This window comes from Chenopodium quinoa, unplaced genomic scaffold (genome assembly GCF_001683475.1).
Source record: "Chenopodium quinoa cultivar QQ74 unplaced genomic scaffold, ASM168347v1, whole genome shotgun sequence".
NCBI classification, from domain to species: domain Eukaryota; kingdom Viridiplantae; phylum Streptophyta; class Magnoliopsida; order Caryophyllales; family Amaranthaceae; genus Chenopodium; species Chenopodium quinoa.
In genome coordinates, this window is record NW_018743196.1 from 502,300 (window position 1) to 523,778 (window position 21,479).

The 21,479-nt window shown below is 35.2% G+C and overlaps 4 protein-coding genes and 1 non-coding gene across 7 annotated transcripts; all 5 read right to left on the bottom strand.

Annotated features, from left to right (window-relative positions):
- Window positions 1-1,380: 1,380 nt before the first annotated feature.
- On the bottom strand, window positions 1,381-5,394 carry LOC110732981 (boron transporter 1-like). Its single transcript, XM_021912977.1, has 11 exons — window positions 4,791-5,394; window positions 4,617-4,699; window positions 4,319-4,511; window positions 4,100-4,238; window positions 3,633-3,798; window positions 3,325-3,491; window positions 3,051-3,224; window positions 2,714-2,953; window positions 2,306-2,625; window positions 1,948-2,215; window positions 1,381-1,813 (listed from the first exon to the last, which is right to left on the bottom strand). Exons 1-11 carry the CDS (start codon window positions 4,892-4,894, stop codon window positions 1,514-1,516), a joined length of 2,154 nt encoding a protein of 717 aa, XP_021768669.1. The 5' UTR covers window positions 4,895-5,394; the 3' UTR covers window positions 1,381-1,513.
- Window positions 5,395-10,848: 5,454 nt separating this feature from the next.
- On the bottom strand, window positions 10,849-11,552 carry LOC110732983 (60S ribosomal protein L27a-3-like). The gene has a single exon (XM_021912979.1). The coding sequence runs from the start codon at window positions 11,424-11,426 to the stop codon at window positions 10,983-10,985; it is 444 nt and encodes a 147-aa protein (XP_021768671.1). The 5' UTR covers window positions 11,427-11,552; the 3' UTR covers window positions 10,849-10,982.
- Window positions 11,553-13,581: 2,029 nt separating this feature from the next.
- On the bottom strand, window positions 13,582-17,998 carry LOC110732986 (GDSL esterase/lipase At3g62280-like). The gene is made up of 5 exons (XM_021912984.1): window positions 15,006-17,998; window positions 14,746-14,931; window positions 14,467-14,645; window positions 14,136-14,400; window positions 13,582-13,924 (listed from the first exon to the last, which is right to left on the bottom strand). The coding sequence occupies exons 1-5, from the start codon at window positions 15,265-15,267 to the stop codon at window positions 13,698-13,700; spliced, it is 1,119 nt and encodes a 372-aa protein (XP_021768676.1). The 5' UTR covers window positions 15,268-17,998; the 3' UTR covers window positions 13,582-13,697.
- Window positions 17,999-18,470: 472 nt separating this feature from the next.
- TRNAF-GAA lies at window positions 18,471-18,543 on the bottom strand. The gene has a single exon. It is a non-coding gene; the product is annotated as a tRNA-Phe (tRNA).
- LOC110732984 lies at window positions 18,475-20,871 on the bottom strand. Of its 3 annotated transcripts, XM_021912981.1 has the most exons (4): window positions 20,497-20,857; window positions 20,076-20,150; window positions 18,915-19,047; window positions 18,475-18,559 (listed from the first exon to the last, which is right to left on the bottom strand). In XM_021912981.1, the coding sequence occupies exons 1-4, from the start codon at window positions 20,647-20,649 to the stop codon at window positions 18,534-18,536; spliced, it is 387 nt and encodes a 128-aa protein (XP_021768673.1). In that variant the 5' UTR covers window positions 20,650-20,857; the 3' UTR covers window positions 18,475-18,533. The 3 variants fall into 3 exon arrangements, with proteins under 3 accessions (XP_021768673.1, XP_021768672.1, XP_021768674.1); XM_021912980.1 differs by lacking the exon at window positions 18,475-18,559 and having other exon boundaries at window positions 18,668-19,047; window positions 20,497-20,854; XM_021912982.1 differs by lacking the exons at window positions 18,475-18,559; window positions 20,076-20,150 and having other exon boundaries at window positions 18,668-19,047; window positions 20,497-20,871.
- Between the last annotated feature and the right edge of the window lie 608 nt (window positions 20,872-21,479).

A 21,479-nucleotide genomic window follows, 5' to 3' on the forward strand; every position in this document is an offset into this window, starting at 1 on the left:
TGACTCAAGTATGATGTATACAACCTTTTTCTGTAAGTAGGAGCAAAATAACGTCAATCAAAGGCTGGATATTGAGTATCCGAAAAATAACGTCAATCAAAGGCTGGATATTGAGTATCCGAATTACCTCTTTACGTGAATGCCTTTCCTTGTGTCATGACACTTCATTTTTCAGTTGAGAGTTACCATACAGTAATCTTTCTGGTGGCTTTGCTCTTGGACTATTTGAACCCATATCATATTATCATTGAGAAAATGAAAATAGAAAACTAAACCTAGGTTGGACAATTACTGACATGAAAAAACTTCACTATCATATCATCTGCTATTATACAAACTTTGGTATCAAAACTTTTCATAATTTAGCTTCCCCTTCATCCTCTACATTATTCAAGACCCAAGTTCAGATTGTCTGAGAAGAAGTTTGGATTTCCCCCCTTCATCCAGTAATAATTGTCACACTTTACTGTTTTTAGTGTTCAGATACTTTGTCACTCATCAGCCATCACATTAACTAGCCTGGAGTACTCGGAAATTTTGATACAGTTGTGTTAAATGAGTAATATATCATGCTTGGATTTCATATGATAGTGTCATTTGGAATGAGGGAGAGTGGATAGTGGATGAAAGCAAATAGCCAAAATAAGCTGCAATGAATACCAAAAAAAGAGAAACCAATTGCTTTGTTTTGTTCAGACTAGCTCATAGATGATAGATTGACGTTGGTAGCTAGCTCACACTCAGATCGCGCACGTCGTTTAAAAGATAAAGCTTGTTGGTGGCCATGCCCTGGGTTACTTCTCTTTCTATCATTCTTTCTTTAATTTCTTCCAGGACAAATATATATAATACTTAGTTGGGCTTAGTAACGATTATGAACACGTTATATATGTAGCTTAGTTGTTGTAACGTATCGATGGAGTTTTAAGTCACTGGGATTGATTCTAGTCTCTAGTTTATTCTCCTTATTTAAATGGAATGCCCATAATATGAGGGAACATACCCCGTACGACAAGCAATGAAAGTCAAATCCGATCCAAATCCCTCAATAACTTCTGTTGGAATATATTCTTATTTACTTTTTCTTAATTGAGAAGAATAAAATAACAAGGCAATTTATAGAGAGGCCAACACTCCGTTCTGATGTAATCAGCATCTTCATAATCGAGTTGCTTATTGATAACTGAGGTTTTCCTTTCTGAGGGGGTGGGGCTGCACACTCAGAAGATTTAGAGTTCAATATGAAGCTTTGCTCAATAGAATCAAGTCTTTAGATTTTGATCAGACATTCATATTGATATTATTATACAGGTCAAGAATTACTATAATATTCCCAGTATTTGCTGGAATTATCATGTGGAGAAAAAGCTGCAAGCTTTATGAAAGCAGCGCCACCAAAATTATACACTTTGATTTGATTAATACAAACACCACTATTGCAACAGGCAGACCTAACACTTCCATACAAAGAGCTGAAGTTAACAATAAATTACAAATACAAAACTTGAAGCTGTTACTTTGAAGTTGATTCTGTTGAAGGTCCAGGACTCTTTCCTAGTTTTGAGGGTTGAGTTTCTGCAGACCTTGGACTAAAAGGTACGTTCCTACCAGATCGCGGACTTATGTGTAATCGAGGACTGTATGATGAAAGATGAGGGCTCTGAATGCCTCTCACCTCTCTTGACGGTGTTGTTGTTGAGCTTGTTACCTTTGGATTGCATATATGCCTGACCTCACCTCGGCTTCTAGTCACCATTTCGTCCAATATCTCACCATCTCCAGCAAGTGTAGCCCCTGAGGCCAATTCATGTTCCTGTTTCAGCAATCAATATCAGCATCAGAATTTTATATACTAATATTTAGAATATACATCAACTAATGCTATATATTATAAACAATATAATTGAGTATGATTATTTTAAAAAGGAGTGTTTTGAGTGATTATACCGTTGTAAGATCGAATGCCAGAGCTGGTGACTCCTCAAATTCCGCGGCATCCAAATCTTGAAGGTGTACTCCTTTGAAAAACTTAGGAAGAATGTATTGTCTCACAGGAACCAAAAGCATAATCATAAGAGGAAACAAAACCCCTGCAATTGGGATCCATGTAATTCCAAAGCAGACGAGCAAATATAATGTTTGGAAAATGGTGAAAAGGGCAATAGACTTGAAAGGAACTGTTTCCACAAAAGTTGCATGATAATCTTCAAGAACCCTGCATTTAGGACATATAATTAGGGACAAGAATTAGTTAACCAGTCTTTATACTGGAAGGGAAAAGGAATTGAGAAGCAAAGTAACTTACTTGTATCTTCTGCTTGGTGCTGTGAAGAGCAGCAGAATCCTTTCCCAGAACTGGTTGCCTGGTAAGCTTTCAATGGCCATGAAAGCAAAGTAGCCCCAAAGTACCGAGGTTGGGATCATTTTAAGTACAGGCATGGCTGCAACACATCCACCAACCATAATGGATTGTAACAGGTTACTGACACGCTGCTCTTTAACCTCAACAGGTAACAACTCATCTATTTCCTTCTCAACATCGAACACACTCTCATCCACAGGAGCATCGATATTTCCCATGCTTGCTGCTGCTTGAATAGTTGAATCTTTTAATTCCTTCAGACCCTGATCAAAGAATGAAATTCACTCAATTAAGCTTCATGTTATCTTGAACTAAATGCAAATAACTAGGTAAAGAGCTTAGAAGTTATACTTGAACTTGAGCTGAAGGCTGCTGATAGATGAGAGGGGTCTGCATCTGTTGGTAAGCTTCTTGCATATTGCCATACAGCTGCCCTAAACTTGCATTCATCCCTATGCTTCTTTTCGCAGCTTGAACAATTCTGTTACGAAGTAGCTGGTGCTTAAGGGTAGCTAGACTTTTTGTATGCATAGGAGACTGAGGGATGACACCATTTGCTGGAGGAATTCCAATAAGACCACATAACAATGTCTGCAAGGAAAGAGGGAAGTCATAGCTTAATACTTGAATTAGAAGAGAAATACTGTAGAGGAGCTAAAAGAAGCCAAAAGTGTTGTCAAGTAGTTACCATGAATCCCAAAAGGAGCAAATCGTAGTGGAAGGAAGGGGGTTTCCTCAAATTAAACTCTTTCTGCTGAGCAAGTTGAGATGCCACACTGTGATCAAAATAATAGAGCACTGCAATCATTGTTGCTGGGACAATAGCTCCGAATATGTATAAAACAGGAACATCAAGCATATCCTGTTACACCAAGCACTAGTAACTTAGGGTTTAAATCCAATAATATTGTAGTCCGGATCTTACTAGAATTATGAAACAAGAAATCTATATTTGCACTTACCTTGATAACAGTCCAATTCTCATACGCGCCAGGAGACCATGGGTTTGGGCTGAAGAGGCGTCTTGGTATCCCTTGTGGAACACTTTTGGATGGTATGTAGGAAGTAGCTGTCCATACTAGAACCATAAGCGGGACACCATAGTCTGCTATCAAACTTCGGAGCCAACCTGGTAGATAGAAGGGAGTAGAACACTAGAACCATTAACTTTTGAAAGATTTGGTATCATGCTCCACTTTAAAACATCAATGAAAGACAACACATGGTTATCTGATTTAACATATTCAAGCTGAGAATACCATGGTTTTACCTGACCCATAGCGCCATGATCTTGCCTTTCTGCTTCGTAGTGCAGTGATTATAAGTCCAAAAGACAGGACCAAAGCAAACATTCCATTTGCAAATCTCCATGAAGGAAGGAACTGAGTTGCATTCGGATCTTCCCTCCTAGGTATGTAGAACTCATCCACTAGTCCCTAAACCATTAAAAAGCGTTCACCACAAACTTAACTATCAGTAAAAAGTGGTAGACAGAATTTTCACAAATAATCTGAACATCTCCAAACCCCACCTTAGCATATAGCAAGATTAAATATGTAAGGAGGTTGGTGTTTGTATACAATTAATAGAAAGAAATTAAAAAACTTAAATTGTATTTCCATATGTGATTATAGGCCCATTGAAGTGGAAGTTTTGGACCACAAAAGTTAAGTTATAAATCAATAAAGTGTAAAGCAGTATAACAGAAAAAGCAGTAGTATATGCAAAATTAGTGACCTTAATGGCTTGCTGCATGAAGAGCATGGCTATGAGAAGGCCAAACAATTCGCCGGCCAAACGGGTGAACCGATTGATGATGGAGCAAGCCCCTAAGATAGCCATAGAGAACAACAAGAGCGATGTCCACACACAGACCCTGTAACATAATTGACAGTCATTCAAAACGTACAATTACTCCTAACTACATAATCAATTATTCAGGAGTTAGAAGCTCACCATCCAGCCCAAGCTAAGAAGAGATTCCGACCCAATTCGGGGCGGTCTTTAGCAAACTTAAACATGAATTGGTACATAATTACTGTTGGTTCTGCAACTCCTAGGATCAGCAATGGTTGACCACCAATAATAGAGTGAATAATGCCACAAAGTGCAGTTGATACTAATGTTTGCACAGCTGTTAGAACTCCATCTACAATTCATATTTTAATTTTATGAATTCTCTCATTCAATAGTCAACCTGAATTTATTTATTTAATTATTTTTACAGTTTAGTAAATTTAAGAAGAATGAATACCTGTTTCTCTATCAAGCTGCTCCCCAAAGGAAATGACTGGAATTGCAGAAGCAAAGAAAATATATGTGGTAGGAGCTAATATCCTGAATTTATTTAATAAAAACAAAAAGGAGTCAAACAAACTGAAATTAAACAGAATGTAATGAGCAGAAGAATCTGCATATAAAAAAATACCTGTATCCTGCTTTGAATCCACTAGTCCAGTCCTGCTTGTAACACAACAATCTTCCTTTAAGATCATTTTTGATTCCTTGGAATGGTATAAATGTCTCCTCCATTTTTGTTCAAGATCTAACCTTTTTTTCCTTTTGCAATTAGAGCATACAAAGTGGATCCAAAATATACTCCAAATAACAAAGTTAACAATAGTCAACTGATTCAAATGCCTGTAATAATTTACATGATTTTCCAAGATTTGCAATTTAAGTAAACTGAGACCCCCTTCCTTTTCACTCAAATCTTGAATGTAATGCCCAAAAAAAAAAAAAATACAAAATATTAGCAGAAGAAATCTTGAATATGAAGAGGAAACCAAGAACAGAAATTATATTAAGCAGCTGATTTAAGGGTATATTAATGTAGTGATTAGAGAATGAATGAATAGAGCAAGTGCCACCAAACAGAAACTACCACAATAACCTTTTTGGGTTAATAAGGTTAAGAGGTGAGTTTCTGAAGTTAGGCTTTGCCCTTAATATTATTAGTTATGAGAGTATTGTGAAGTGAAGGAAAGCTCCAAATATATAACAGCTTCAAAATTAAAATTAATAAAAAGAAAAAAAAAAAAACAAGTATAATAAGGCAAAGGGTGGGTGAGTACTGAGTGATGAAACTGGAAAAGGTGCAAAGAAGTTGATGAATAAAACAAGCAAAGTGCGGGTCAAATCCTTTTGTTTAAATTTAAAATACCTCACTCTGCCATTATTATAAAGTCATAAGATGCTGCTGTTACATTATACGGAGTACTTCAAATAATTATACAATACACATGCATGTAATCTTTTTTTTTTTTTTTGTTAGGCAAACATTATAAGATAGAGCTTATGCATTGGAATTAGGTGTTGTTTGGTTGGCTTAATATCTTGTGGGCATTCAAAATTTTCATAAATTTCATTTTAGACTTCTTGTTTGGTTGACACAAAAAAGTAAAAATGGGGACAATGCCAATTCATGGGAATTTTGACTTCCCTCAAAACATGGGAATTAACTTACCCAATCCCCCTTTGGTAAGTTACAATTCCTATGGGAATTTACTTCCTCCATTTTTAACCAAACAAATTTCATGATGTCCCATGATTTTGACAAAAGAATTTAATTCCTACAAATTGTAATTCCATGGGAATTTTCACTTCCCTAATGAACCAAACGACCCCTTAGTATTTCACGAGAGCTGATACACATACAACCATTGTATGTTGACCCTACATACAATACCATTAGAAATTTGACACATCAACGGAAAATGGGAGAAAATTAGGTGTGCGACAATTTATTTTCTAGTTTAAGATATTGATAGCAGACGCCAAAATTTTGGAAATATCTTGTTTTATGTTGACTACAGTATAGTTTTTGTAATATATATACATATATATGCCAAAATACAGCAACAATATGATCTTACATACTCCATAATCTACATAGTAGTTAGTACTTTAAAACAAAATTCAGAAGTTGAATAATTTAACTTTGTTAAACATCAACATTCACCCCCAAGTTTTCATTTTTTATGTGGCTCTAAATCTGCCATAATATTGACCTTGCTTATAATTTGTTATATTTAAATTAAAGGCATCACCCACCACTTAACTTAAAAACCACTCGTAAATAAATGAAAATGGTTGGACAAAGTTATAGGCTCCTAGACGGAAGATTCTGATGACATGGGCCTTAGCTTGCCAGTTCAATACAGCTTATTTTTGATGCATCTTACAATTATACCAGTAGTTGCTGCTACCTTCCCTAACACCTACAATTTTTATACTAGTATAAGGCATTTCCTCTTGACTTTAAGTACTGGTAGTACGGTATACCCCGTAAAATACATAGTCCTGCAATTCTAGCCTTGCTTATCTCCGCACTCTAATGCTCGGAAACTGGAAACAATAAGTACCGCCCGTATTTTCGAAGTTGCGAAACACTGCACATTAATGATTGTCCAACATGCCTGAACCAATTTAAATGTTGATCCAAAACGCTTCTAAAATAGATTTGTCCTCCCATATTCGTAAATCAGTATGAATGTTATTCCGTTGAGAACTTAATTCAACATTTATGAAAAAGAGATAGCAGAAGGATTGCATGCATAGATCTATATAACCCCTCTAACATTTTTTTTTTAAAGAAAGAGATAGCCATATGTACAGTTCTAGACTTGCAGGCAATTAATCAAACAAAGTACAGAGAAATAAATAAATTATTGTCCTACAACTCTACATGGCAAATTAGCTTCCATGAAAAAAGTCGGGTGATAAATATATTATCAATATGGGACAATATCATTGTCACATTACTTTATTAGTTATTACAGTCAAGATAAAAAGATACATTTTTATGTTATCCTGCTTGGCTACTGCTCACTGGTTCACTGCATCAACTTTTATCACCCTACGACTTTTCTTTTTATCCTTCTTTTCTTTTACATACAAATATACATTGCATTATTGTAATGCCAACCAGCCTATGGGGCTACGAATTTATAGCCTAGTGGAAAAATAAAAAACAAAAATTACCAATGGAGAATTATTACAACATATCCTCATCCTTTAAGCTATTTTGTATTATTTCTATTTAAGTCGTCTCTATAAGTGGTTTTTAATAAATTATCTAAGCATACCGATTTATTCAATAAAAGTCTTAATAAAAAGGAATGACTATATTTATATATTTAAGGAATAGTACTTCCTCCGTTTTCTTTTACTTGCAACACTTCCCTAAAAAGGAAATGTCACAATACTTGCAACACACTATAAAAGGAAAGTTACTTTAGGGAAAAACTATACTATTTCCCTTATTTAAAGCACATAGCCCACTAAATTACACTCCTAACAACCACTCATCCCATTATAAAGTGTATTATATCATGTGAATCCCACATTTCTTAAATACCTTGAAAAAGTGTGTGTTGCATCTAAAAGAAAACGGAGGAAGTATTAGTTTAGTACGACGTACAAGGATATCAATCAATTGTTGGCAAAGTTTAGAAATTATTATACATACTCAGAATTCGAGAACAGTTTCATCTACTCTACTAGCCTTTGTGGTTACATAACTACATACTTGTATGTTTTAACAGGTCAAATTTGCTACAAGTTGTATCAAATTAATAACTTTTTTTTTTGACAGTGATCAAATTAGCAACTTGAAATGGAGCATATTATCCTTTTTTTTTTTTTTATTGAACTTGTTTGCACCAGGTCAATCAAAGGACAATAACACAGATAGAAACCTACCACTACCATGACTTACATTGCGCCATTCATTGATACTTAATTGGAACATCAAGCAGGGTAATAGTAATGTATACAAAGGCAACTAAGTACTGCAAAAAGCCACAAATTACCCTTGCATGAAGAAGGTCCAGGGATATAACACAGCACAAGTTGATGTCGTTAACACTTTAACAGTATAAAATCTTGGCTGAAATCAATTCTAAACCACATTAACATGACCAACACCACAATTCCACAGTACAGAAAAACAAGAAGCTCAAAGGGGTGTAGTTGAATATCTGGAAACTTTTGGTTGTCAAAACTCAAATCCTAGAATATTCCAGCTGAATTTAGAGCACCTATTCTTTTCTCTTTCCGGCATTGTCTGTTAAATGTGCTTTATTAAAGAAAGAGTTGAGTGGAGAAATTTTTGTATTGCTCGTGTATTTGAAAAAAAAGGTGAAAAGAATGACTAGTTTATTTGCCTACCAACTGCAGATCATGCTCGTCCAACTAAGATACTATTCCTACAAGCTAAGGCTACATAAATTAGTATTATACATAATACATGCAAACCAACCAAATCATATATACTTAAATCATGCAGAAACCAAAACAAATAAAGATGCAATACTACAAAATAAGAAAGAGATCCTCGTACTATATGTTTTTTTTTTATTTCTTCTTTCGATTGCAAGTGCTCGAACTACAGACAAAATAAGCTTTGATTTCTGGCTGACAGTGCTCTCGATCGCGATCAAACAATATAATTCAATAGTTTGGTCACTTAACATTGTCTGAAAGAAATTTAGCATGTAACAATCATATAACTAGAGAAAATCCAGCAATTCAAATTTCTGATAGTCCAAAGCTTAAAACATTGAATCTGTCTGTCTGATGAATATGCATCTCCCAAGAGCAATTACTAAGGACTGACCCACAGGGAGGCAATCACAAGTCAACCAGACAGTCTGTTAGTTAATGAATGGAAATTATATTATTGATTAAGTTAGCTTAGATTATTTGATTGCCCATTTTTCAGGAAAATGCATTACTTAAGCATCACCAAATTTCAACCTATCTTGGGACTTTAGTCGAATATTTAATATCGCCTTTATTTAATTATAAAGGCGAAACTAAACTTGGTTGTAGAGCGGCCTATACTCATAATATAATACAAAGTAGTACTAAAGTTAGAACTTTTTTAATTTTTGACTAAACTAAAGTTAGAACTTCACTTAAAAACTCACTCCAATTGGCCATTTAGGAGTGTTCATGGCTACTCAAACCCTAATGAAATGAAGCTTTGGTACTCCGTAGTATTTAACAATGATAGTACTAAAAAGTTATAGTTTTTGATAAGATTCATAAGAGTAAGACAGTTCATTTAGAAGTTCATACTCAAACAATATTCATTCCCCAGAACATGACATCCTTGGATAACTTTCTTTCCCAAATGTTACTATAATAAGGTTGCCTTTAGGTGATTAGTTCACTAGTCCTCTGTCCATTTCATATTGTTCTTTCTATTTATAATCTTACCGTGAGACTAAATTATTCATAATAGGGAGAACATATTACTAGGGGAGTACCAAACTCAATTGATTATAGGATTCCAAGCTTATTTGTAACAAGAAGTTTTGCATTTTCACCACAACTGAGTCTTCAAATTGAACTTTTATCCATTTTCATGAAATCATATGAAAGTGCTAATATTCAGTTTCTTCCAAAATCAAGACATGTGAATTTATCCCTTTGTTGCAAATAATAGTTAACGGAGGTAGTAGTTAAATTCAATCAAATTTAGTAGCATTGATTTGAAGTTGAGGCTTTAAGAGTCGAGAGCATCATCATCCATGGATAAGAACAAACAAGAAAAATAAGTTGACAGTAGTATTCTGATCTCTCTCATCACCCCCATTATTTCCATATTTCTTCTCCAATGGAGCCAAATATCTTATTTGTCCACATTTCCACAACCCTCGCCGCCTCACATTCTGTTTCTATTCCAAACGACATCAAAACGTAAAGAAACTGAATGTAATGCTACACTGTTCTAATCCCTTAGGTGCAATTCTAAGAGACAGCTACCGGTAGCTTGCAAGTGTTGCAACCCGCTCCACCATTTTCTTAGGATGAGCAGGTGATCTCTGTATAACGTATTTTATTATCTAAGACTAATTCTAGGCATCCCAAAAACTAGGACTAATTACGAACAGGGGTACATTCACTTTTACATTGTCTAATTTCAGAACAGGACCTGTGTTTATCAATACTATCCTTAACACTAATATATCATACATGCGCAATACTTTGCAGCAGCCATCTTATACCACACAAAAACACAAAACACAGAAAAGCAGAAAAGGGGAAAACCCTCCAAATGCAGCCTCTGTTCAGCTTCAGATCATTTGAGAAATTTAACACAAGATTAAAATAAACTACTTCAGGTCTCCTAAAGTAACAGAGTAGCCCCTCAATGCAATCCAATATCCACGACAATTTTACTGACCATGAATTCATAGCCCCCCTAAGCTCTCCTATAGTCTGTCTATTCAGATCAATAACAAATATTCTCAGAGAAGCTCAAGTATGAACCTTACAAATCAAAAGGATATGAAACCATTAATATTAATACAATAAGTTCCTATTTTTCCTGTCATTTCAACTTATTGAATTACTGCAAATTTCATAAAAGGCAAACCTAACAGACCCTTCGACCAGTTCTAAATTACTCATACACAATCAACACTATAAAAAAAACAATAATAATTTCATAGCATAGCATGTAATGATCACAAAAATGGTCAAATAATAGCTCATATCATTAAATGAATATGAAACAAGAACAAAAAGAGTCCTCAAATTCCAGATCTAAATTTAAAACCCTGGATAACATTCCTATGACAAAATTGCATAAACAAAAGATAAAAAGAAGCTAAGCAGTAAGAAGAACAGCGCCGCCATTCTCCTTAATCTTCTTCTCAGCAATCTTAGAAATCAACTTAGCCTTAACAACAATAGGCTGAGAATCAGGCAAAACACCCTTACCAAGAACCTTAAAGTAACCAAACTGGGTAACATCAATGACAGGAGCCTTGCCTTCCTTGGAAGCCTTCTCCTTGACATCTTCAGGAAGCATTGACCAAAGCTTGTCGATGTTGACGATGGGGCAGTGGAACCTGTTCCTGAGTTTGTGGAAGTAACGCATACCGACTTTGCCGAAGTAACCGGGATGGTACTTGTCGAACAGGATTCTGTGGTGGTGCATACCTCCGGCATTACCACGTCCACCTGGATGCTTTCTGTGCTTTCCGATACGACCGTGTCCTGCTGACACGTGTCCTCTCTTCTTCCTGTTCTTCTTCAATCGAGTCGTCATCTCTCTCCTCACTCAGGAATGGAATTGGAGGTCAAACGTGTGGAACGGCAGAGAACTAAAATTAGGGTTTTCAAGATGATGCTTTTATAACTGCTCTTTCTGGACTAGGGTTTTTTTTAATTGGGTTCTTAGAATTTTCGGATTTTGGATGCTTACCATTCTTACCAACTTCTTCTTTTAATTAGCCCAAAGCCCAAATTTTCTTCTTCTTCCTCTTTTTTTTTTTTTTTTTTTTTTTTTTTTTGGTTTTTAATTTTCATTTTCATTTTTGGGTTGCATAAGTGCATTTAGTAATAGGGGAGTCCAAAATTATTACTTGTATAGTGTAAAAAAAAAGCAAAAATTGTTACTTGTATATTATATTCTATAGTATGATTAGTACTCTATATCACATATTTCATAACTAAGTACAAGTAATAGATTGATTAAAGAATGGGGTCTGATAATATTGAAAATGAGATATGAGAATGTAAGAATATGATTAACGAGGTTTTTTTTTTTTAAAAAAAAACATATGATTAACGAGGTTTTTTTTTTTTAAAAAAAAAACATATGATTAACGAGGTTAGTCATGAGAAGAGAGAATATAAACATATAAAGAGAGAAGAAATAAAGATGAGAGGAAGTAATGATTTGGTTAAAAAACAAACCAAAATTCATATTTCTAAGAAGATACATCTTAGTTGTTGAAATATAACATGTAAAATGATGCACACACTAATAAAGATTAGTAAAGTACTATAGTAATACGTTGTAGTACTAACGAACTTTTGATAATCCTCATCCTTCCGTATTTCCGTCCAACATAGCTACCAATATACCAAGGAGTACAATAAACCAACATAGGTTGACATATACCAATACATTATACATACATAAGACTTAAATTGTGGTTTTTTTGAGCTATATATTCAAATGCAAGGGCTCACTTGGTATCTGATAATTGGAAGTGAACTAATGATAAGACAGTCTTTAATTATAGGATTCCCTCTTAATAGTGGAGACTGTGGGACTGATAAGATTGCTGATGTAATAGTTCATACTCACATTCTTATTTCTTAGTGTTCTTTCTTTCCAAGCTTTTCAATCTTTATTTATGTATGCATGTCAACTTCACTTCTTTTATTAGTAGGTAGCTAGCTTCAATTTGGTTTTTAATTACTCATACTGTTACCTTAATCGCCTCTATTGAATTATGTGTTCTCCTTCAAAAACTCGATACTTTTTATGCTTAAAATTCCTCCATTATTAATAATTGTCATGCAATGATTTTGTCTGGTGGCTTTGCTTTAGATTAAGGGCTTCATCAACAGCAACAAAAAGAAAATTTAATGGTTGATCTTCTTCCTCTCCCATGGTCCACACATCCTATTGTATTCCTAATTTCTTTCGTCCATAACTCTTCCATCTAATGTTTTTACATGGTTTATAAACCTCTGATTGAACCTTAATCATTGACAGATTAAAGCGTAAATGAAACGTCACATGTTGCGATCAATTGGGTTCCACTAGTCTGTTCCTGATTTCTGGTTCTTATTTCCCCTGCAGGATTTTTGACTATTTATCTAAGCTACAACGAAAGTTATTCCTGTGAAGTAATTCACAGCCAGGAAGCAAGTATTATTACTATGCAAATTCTGGTCTTTCAACCTTGATTGGGTCAAAGAAAGTGTTTGGGTCCAATTTATCTAATTGGGCCTAGTCATGTATTTGGGTCCAATTATCTTATTGGGCCTGATCACTAAATGACTTCATATTCCAAGGTCAAGGCCCGAGCCTCCAATTAAGCCAAGTCAACCAAGAGTCTTTTGGTCCGAATTGCCATGGTCAGCCCATGACTATTTAAAGGCCCAATTGCTCTCCCCTCATCATGTGCAAAGGTATAAAAGCCTTCAATTCATTCATTTATACATTACAACACAACAAAGCCTCAAGCATTAAATCTCTTGCATATCTTTCTCTCTCTAAACACTGTTTGACTTCGGCATCGGAGGGGTCTTCCTCGGATCCACCCCCGAGGCCAGTTTACGTGTTTTAGTTGTGCAGGAAACCTTCGGCCCAGCATCAATTGGACCGGACCAGTCTTCAGCCACTTCAGCGGGCCTTCGGCAAGGCCCCATTGTTTTCATCCGAAACAGAAAGAATGAAGCAAACATTCCAAACTACAAAGTTTTTCTTTAAATTTCCTGCTCAATCCCACTTCAAGAAATGATTAAGCAAACATTCAATGTACTCACTCTAGTAATAGCCTATATTAGTGCAAATCAGGGGTTAGTTCCAGAATTGCTCAAGCTTACTTTTCGGGCTAGAATAAACTCCTGACTGTATTCTTGCAGCTACTACACAATTAGCAGCTTCAGTATAATGAACTCCATCCCAAACTATGGACTGTGATACATTGCTGCATATGCTGTAACCTGGCTGCCCACATGTTGCGTTTCTGTCGTAGAAGTATGGAGCCCCATGACCACAGCAAGCTGCAAATGGGTTTTTGAATCCTAGAACAATACACCACATTTTTAACTTAAATTTAATTGAGAAATAAACAAGAATGATTAAACAACAGCAATAACTCAAAATTAATCTCGCTGGGGCACAACCTTACCCCTAAATAGTCATAATAATATATAAAGAGGGCTTCTTTATTTTATTTATTTTGTTACCAGTAATAATAAACATAAGCTTTAAGAGAGCTCAGAAAGTTATTACCATATTTTTCAGGGTTGGCAGAGAGACTGTATTTGACAGAATATACATCAACATAAACAATGACAGCATCCTTGTACACCGATCTTAGATCCTCAGACAGTGTGCGGAGCCCCTTATTGAAGGTTTTTGCAACTCGGTTATGTACACGAAGACATCCCACGCGATCAAGGTCACTGCTTTTGTGGGGATGCAGGGCAAGTTCTTTGGGTTGACAGCCTAAGGGCCCTGTGTTATGGATCCAAAATTTTCTCCCACCATATTGGTACTGTCTGTAATTATTTTAGCAATCACCTAACAATGAACCTGAATGTAGTCCAGAATCTAAATGCACAAGTTGAGAGCTTACCTGCACAGCCAACCTAATTTCTTCAAGAAAGGATGGGATTTTTTGAGCAACAGGATCATATGTTATATTTGATGCATAAAGGGCCAATAGAAGATCATTTTGTCCAATGTCAATCGTATAAAGTGCTCTGCGGAACCCTTCTTCGTCGATCAAGTCCCTGGATCCTGCATATAATGTAAGTCATCAGTTTCTAGACCATATACATATAATAGGCTTCATTCAAGAATTATGGACTTGTTATGTAAGTTAATACTACTAATTTACCAAGTGAAAGGAGCTCAAGTGATCGATTTTTGAAGTGAATGAACTGACGAACTTGGACACTCAAAGCAAAAGGAACAAACTTTGGCAGCAGGGTTGCACCCGAGACAGCAAAGTTAACACCGCTGGTAAAATTTGGTGACAGTGAATCCAAGTATGGGCTCAGGTAGTTCAACTTCAGGTGCTCACCTGCCAGACAATGAATTAGATTTTTTCAAACATAGAAAAATAACACTCCCAACGATGGTATAAAGTTTACTCACAGAAGAAGTCAATTATAAGACGACCATCGCCTAATCGGCCTGTGCCCCTGTGGAAGAATGTAATACCATTCGGCAGGCCAATGGGAAGTCCAGTACCAGCTAGCACCCCTCCAGTATCTGAATTCGAGTCTCCAAAATTAACAACAAGGGGCCTCTTCAGACGTCCAGTACCTTCTACACCATTTGAGAGTGTTAGTAACAGCAGCAGCAGCAGTATGCTCATCCAACACCACATTGCACTCATCATCCGAATCTCCATCATTATTCCAGCGAGTCACTTATTCTCAGGCTTAGCATCTTTAATCCTCTCTTTTTATTTCTTTTCTTGGTCAATTTTTATTTTATTTTCCAAAATACAGCAATTTGGCAAGAGGACATAATTTTTATCTCGAAAAGCAATAGAGAAACATTACAAATTGAAAATACAACCATTAGTAATTGTATTTAAATTTTGGCTCAATTAAAGATAGTTTATCTTCTCCTTGATCCTCAAAATAAGCTGAGATAAAAATTAAACAAATATTAAAATCGGTTCCTTACATACGCACAACTTTGAAAGTCTAGTATGAATTATAAAATAATGCATTAGATGTAAACAGCCACATGGATGCAGTAAACTTGAAAGTGAGATGTTTAGGATAACTCCTCTACATCAAACCTTGACTTTGTAAGCAGATCTCAAATTTGTAGATTGCATTTAAAATAGGAAAACAATTGAAGGGTAAATTAGTCGGAAAGATCAATATGTAGTCATTGTCTCAGTGAAGAGCAAAAAAGAGTAACTAGAGTGCGGTGAGCGTGGATCGAACACGCGACCTTCAGATCTTCAGTCTGACGCTCTCCCAACTGAGCTATTGAGGTTACAATGTGTTAAATACTTGACAAAAGACATAATTTTGAAAGCTACGTAGCTTGCAAACAAGTTCGTGAAGGAGAATCAAAGGATCAACACTTACTGTATCTATTTTATTATATGGAAAGGCCTTTAACACAAAAAAAAATAAAATAATTCAATGGTCCTTCAACATTCCTGAATACAGAATGAGCAAACCTCCAAAAACCAGCAAAATCCAAATAATGCTGATAGACAGACATTGGAATCTCATACAAAAAGTAATAGAACAATAATTAAACCTAACAACGGATTAGAATAAAAAGGTAGATAGAAAATGCGGTTAGCGTGGATCGAACACGCGACCTTCAGATCTTCAGTCTGACGCTCTCCCAAGTCCCAACTGAGCTATCCCCGCAACTTATGGTTTAAGTATGTTAGAAAAATTGACATCAAACAATCTTTTCAGAGAGCTTCATAGCTTACAAACAACCTAGTAATTGTATAATCACAGAATCTACAATCCTTTTTCTAATAATAGGAAGGTTCTTTTGTTCTTCTGAATGCGGAGGGAAGAAAATTACAAGAACCTAGCACAAGCAGATAGCCAAATAATTCTGACAGCCAGACTGAGACACTAGAATATCAAAAAAGTAGTAAACTAATGATTAGATTTAACAAATAGAGATTAATTTGTTTAAGGTGACTTATCAAAGTAATTGCAAAAGAGAGAATCAAAAGAAGGGAAGCCCCACAAGGCTGAGGCAATCATACTGATAATAAAGGACACAAAATTTAGGCCATCATTCATAATAAATGCATTATACACACTTTCTGCATTAGAAAATTTTGCATACTTTATTACTAACTTGCTGTTGTCACATTTTAATGGTCTTATGATTATGATTAGTAAACTCAATGATGGAATCAGACTACTAATGGACTACCACCAATGAATCCAACAAAACTTGTGGGATGTTTTAGCCTTTAAGAGAGTTATCACTTTCAACTTTCAAGCTTGTCCTCATCTGCATTATTTTGGTTTGGTATAATTGATTCCCTTCTTACCTGCTATGATCGTCCTCGCCGTATGCTAAAAGTAGAATATACAAACATACTCAATTATGAAGTGTATTTCAATTTATCCTTAACATAATTCAAGGAGAATCTAGAGCAGAGACAGATCATGTGTAGAAAGATGGTAAGGTTCCATCTTAACTCATCTTTCTTATACATGGAAGTGCATTATGTATGTATTAGTTTTTGTTTCGAACTGATCCATGACTGAACTTAATGTTATTTTATCTAACTTAATTAATCATAATCTGCAATTTTAGTTTTCCTTAAACAAGAACCTTTTAAGGTGAAAAAAATGACTCAAGTATGATGTATACAACCTTTTTCTGTAAGTAGGAGCAAAATAACGTCAATCAAAGGCTGGATATTGAGTATCCGAAAAATAACGTCAATCAAAGGCTGGATATTGAGTATCCGAATTACCTCTTTACGTGAATGCCTTTCCTTGTGTCATGACACTTCATTTTTCAGTTGAGAGTTACCATACAGTAATCTTTCTGGTGGCTTTGCTCTTGGACTATTTGAACCCATATCATATTATCATTGAGAAAATGAAAATAGAAAACTAAACCTAGGTTGGACAATTACTGACATGAAAAAACTTCACTATCATATCATCTGCTATTATACAAACTTTGGTATCAAAACTTTTCATAATTTAGCTTCCCCTTCATCCTCTACATTATTCAAGACCCAAGTTCAGATTGTCTGAGAAGAAGTTTGGATTTCCCCCCTTCATCCAGTAATAATTGTCACACTTTACTGTTTTTAGTGTTCAGATACTTTGTCACTCATCAGCCATCACATTAACTAGCCTGGAGTACTCGGAAATTTTGATACAGTTGTGTTAAATGAGTAATATATCATGCTTGGATTTCATATGATAGTGTCATTTGGAATGAGGGAGAGAGGGGTGCAATAAACACAAAGTGCATGTTAGCAAAATCATGTTTTATATATTAAAACCAAATACTTAAAGTTGATGGATTGAGACTATACAACAATTACTACGGACGGAGAGAGTATAATATACTTTGTGCAAGAAATTATATTGGACTAAATCAGTTGTAGATGACTCACCCGGAAAGCTAATTTCATTCCTTAGAGAAACGGATCTTTTGAGCAACAGGCTTTTAGGTTAGTTTTGATGAACAAAGGGTGATTGGAAGCTCAATTTTGTTCAATGCTAAGCATACAGTGCACCAGGGGACACCTCCTCATCAATCAAGTCCCTTGTCCTGTGGCATAATATAGATTAGTTACTGAATTGGCTGCATCATGAAATAGACTCATTTGCATGAAGAAAAGTTAATGGGTTGAGTGTCAAATTGATTAATTTCATCCTCAAACATCCTCCTTTTTTTTTTATTTTTTTATTTTTAATTACATATATAGAATGTGTGTATATAGTATGGTTGGGTGTTTCAAATTTCAAAATAGGTATCATAGTGCAATTCTGGACTGATAAGTGTGATAGCCAGTCAGGCCAATAGTAGTATATATAGTAGTTTAGTAAGGAGTAATATTAGTGGGGATTAAAAAAAAGAAAAAGACAGTGCGGTGAGCGTGGATCGAACACGCGACCTTCAGATCTTCAGTCTGACGCTCTCCCAACTGAGCTATCCCCGCATATTGTGATTCAAGTCTGTCAAAACAAACACAACCGTCAACAAAACTTCTAAACTTGCAAAGTTTTTTTAGGTGGTGCTTAAGAGCATAAATGAGGAAAATACTTGGTCAACAAAAACATTCATAGTTTCTACTTGAAAAAAAGGTGTAGTATAAGCTGTCCCCGAAATACAAATAGCAAGAAGTTTTACAGAATGGAGTGATCTTGAAAGTGTCTGGGAAGAGTTAAAATAAATAGTACCAAGTACGAGATCAAAGTAAATTCATATTCATATAACTTAATCTAATAAACAGAAGGTTCTGATAGCAATGAGTTGTAAAATGCCCTCTTTGCAGAACCTCTCAATCAAGCAAACTGCAAGTGAACTTGCCGTTTGAGAATGTGATCTTTTCTGCCCTTGTGACAGCATCAAGAGGAAGAGGAGCAAAACTACGTGATGGCCCGTAGAAATGTGGGAACCAATGGGTTCCCTCCACAAGCTCATATATCAATCCATCCCCAAGCTGCAAAAAAGATGTTGAGACTTAGATTGCTGCAGTAAGGGAACTGATACAGAAAACAAAAAGGGTATACAACCAATCATCGCATTGGTATATGATTTGACCAACACATTCATCAATCATCATATCCTGTCTGTTGATGATAATTTTGTTTAGAAGGTTCAAGATTCCGAGTATCTGAAGTAAGTCAAGACATCTCACTGACAAATTTATCTTTCATTTCTATACAATGATGGAATGAATAGTGATGCACCCCAGATCAAACCTCATTTCCTAAACAGGGGAGCAAAGCAAAGAAAAGTAACGAAAGCATGACCAATGAAATTAAATTCCATATTCCATAATAATATTTAATGGGAAAATTTCAACTATGAACTACAACAAATTGAATCAAAAGTTCTAATTGGAATTCACTATAGCACACCACATTGCAGCACATCAGTCATTTGGATTAAGGGTTTCATAAATACAACTTTCATGTATTGTATATGTACAGCTGAATGAGCTTCCACATAAACGTATGTTAAATGCTGTGTATATGAATCCCTCCCCCATCCTCACCCAGAAGAGCCTCTTTATAGATGTAGAGGTAACGGTGTATTATATGCTACTACAACTGGTATGATAAGTAATCACTGTTCAACTTTTCAATAGACATATTTAGAGAGCATTAAAGCAGTGAAGACTATGCTTTTACCATCATAAGATTAGATCAACCCATGTACTCAGCCAATAGACTAATGGAACAAACATCTCCAAGAAAGCTGGGAAACAAGATCAAGTTTAGCGGAGTTTGGACATTCGACAAGAATTCAAAATCATTGATTGCAGCTTGTGCTCTCCAAGTATTGATAATGCATCACCTAAAAACCTATCCTACTTAGACTGAAAGAATCCTGGAAAGTGGAAATATGTACATAACTTGATAGCTTATTATGAACAAAAATTGGGAGTTGGGAGTAATGCATACAACTAAATGCAGAATTGGATGATCACTGTCACCTCAAAATAAGAAAGAGAATTGAAAGCACCTTGTCTGAATCAACTTGAAGCAGGTATAACTCCTGATCAGTGTCTGTAAAAAATCTTTGCAAGGTTGGTTGTACCTGATAACACATGTCCCAATTGCTTAACTTGTATCTAATCAATCGCGAATATCAAGCTATATCTTAAGCAATCATACACATTCAAACTAAAAAAAATTGTTCTATTTAAGAATAAATAAAGAGAATGATTAAAAAAGAGAGAACGATTAAGCCAAGTACAATATTTAATTCAATTGAACAACAAAATTAAAACTTGATTGACTTTACAAAACAAAAAAAAAATGTTTCTTTCGATGCCCAAATAGTGAATTTGAGCCCTTAATTTAATGGGCAATAAATTATATGTTGAATAAGCAAATATTGTGGAAAAAAGCAGGAAAGAAAAGGGGTTTGAAAAAGAAAGAACCTGAGAAAGAGTGCTGAGATGAAAGCAAGCAGTAGATTTATCAAGATCGGCACCAAAAGTATGACCATTACTCTGGAAATCATCCCACTCTTTGGCGGTGCTTATTCTGTAAACGTACTTCTCCTCTTCCTTTCCATCCTTCTCCCGAGCCATTCGCAATACTACAACCTCCTCAACAGGACCAAATCAAGAATTAATCTCCACTTCAATCTTGGTTTTTGGGGATTTTTTTAAGGGCATTTTGGGGATTAGTTGTCAAGAACTTATCCGGCATGAATGTAAAAATAAAAAAAACATGCAAGTAGATTACTAGATTATACTTCGTAGTTAGAAGACGGCTAGTCAAAATTGGCTCGTCCTTTACTTCCGATTGCCAAATAAAATGGCTCTTCTTAAGATAAAATCGTTCACACACCTTTATTAGCATGGGGATTAGAAATCAATGATATATATGACTAGATTAATTAGACTAACCATGACATTGTCTTATAAATGTATTAAGTGAAACTAAATTTACTTCTACAATTACATGTGATTGTGCCAAAAAAATTACAATTACACAAGATTGCTATTAGGTGGGTGGTAATGAAGCCTCAAGCATTTAGAAAACTTACCACATATCAAATTCGCATGTAATGAGTACTTGAGTAGTAATATGACATTCCCTTCCTCATATGCTCCACTTCAACTATTAAATTTGTGTCAATCGACAATGACTAGCCGCACTAAATCATTTATACATTATCGAGAATACAATTAACTTTTTATAAAGACATCAACTAATAATTTATAACACAAATATTGAAATATTTAATACATCTACTAAGAAGCAAATTAAGTATCAAATTAATATCGAGTCATTTAGTAGGATTAAGATCAACAACTAGAGAACGTGTTTCGGTGCTTGCTAAATAGCTATTGTGAGTACTACAATAGTTGTGGTGAAGATTATTCGGGATTGAGCCATGGAACATGTTTGAATA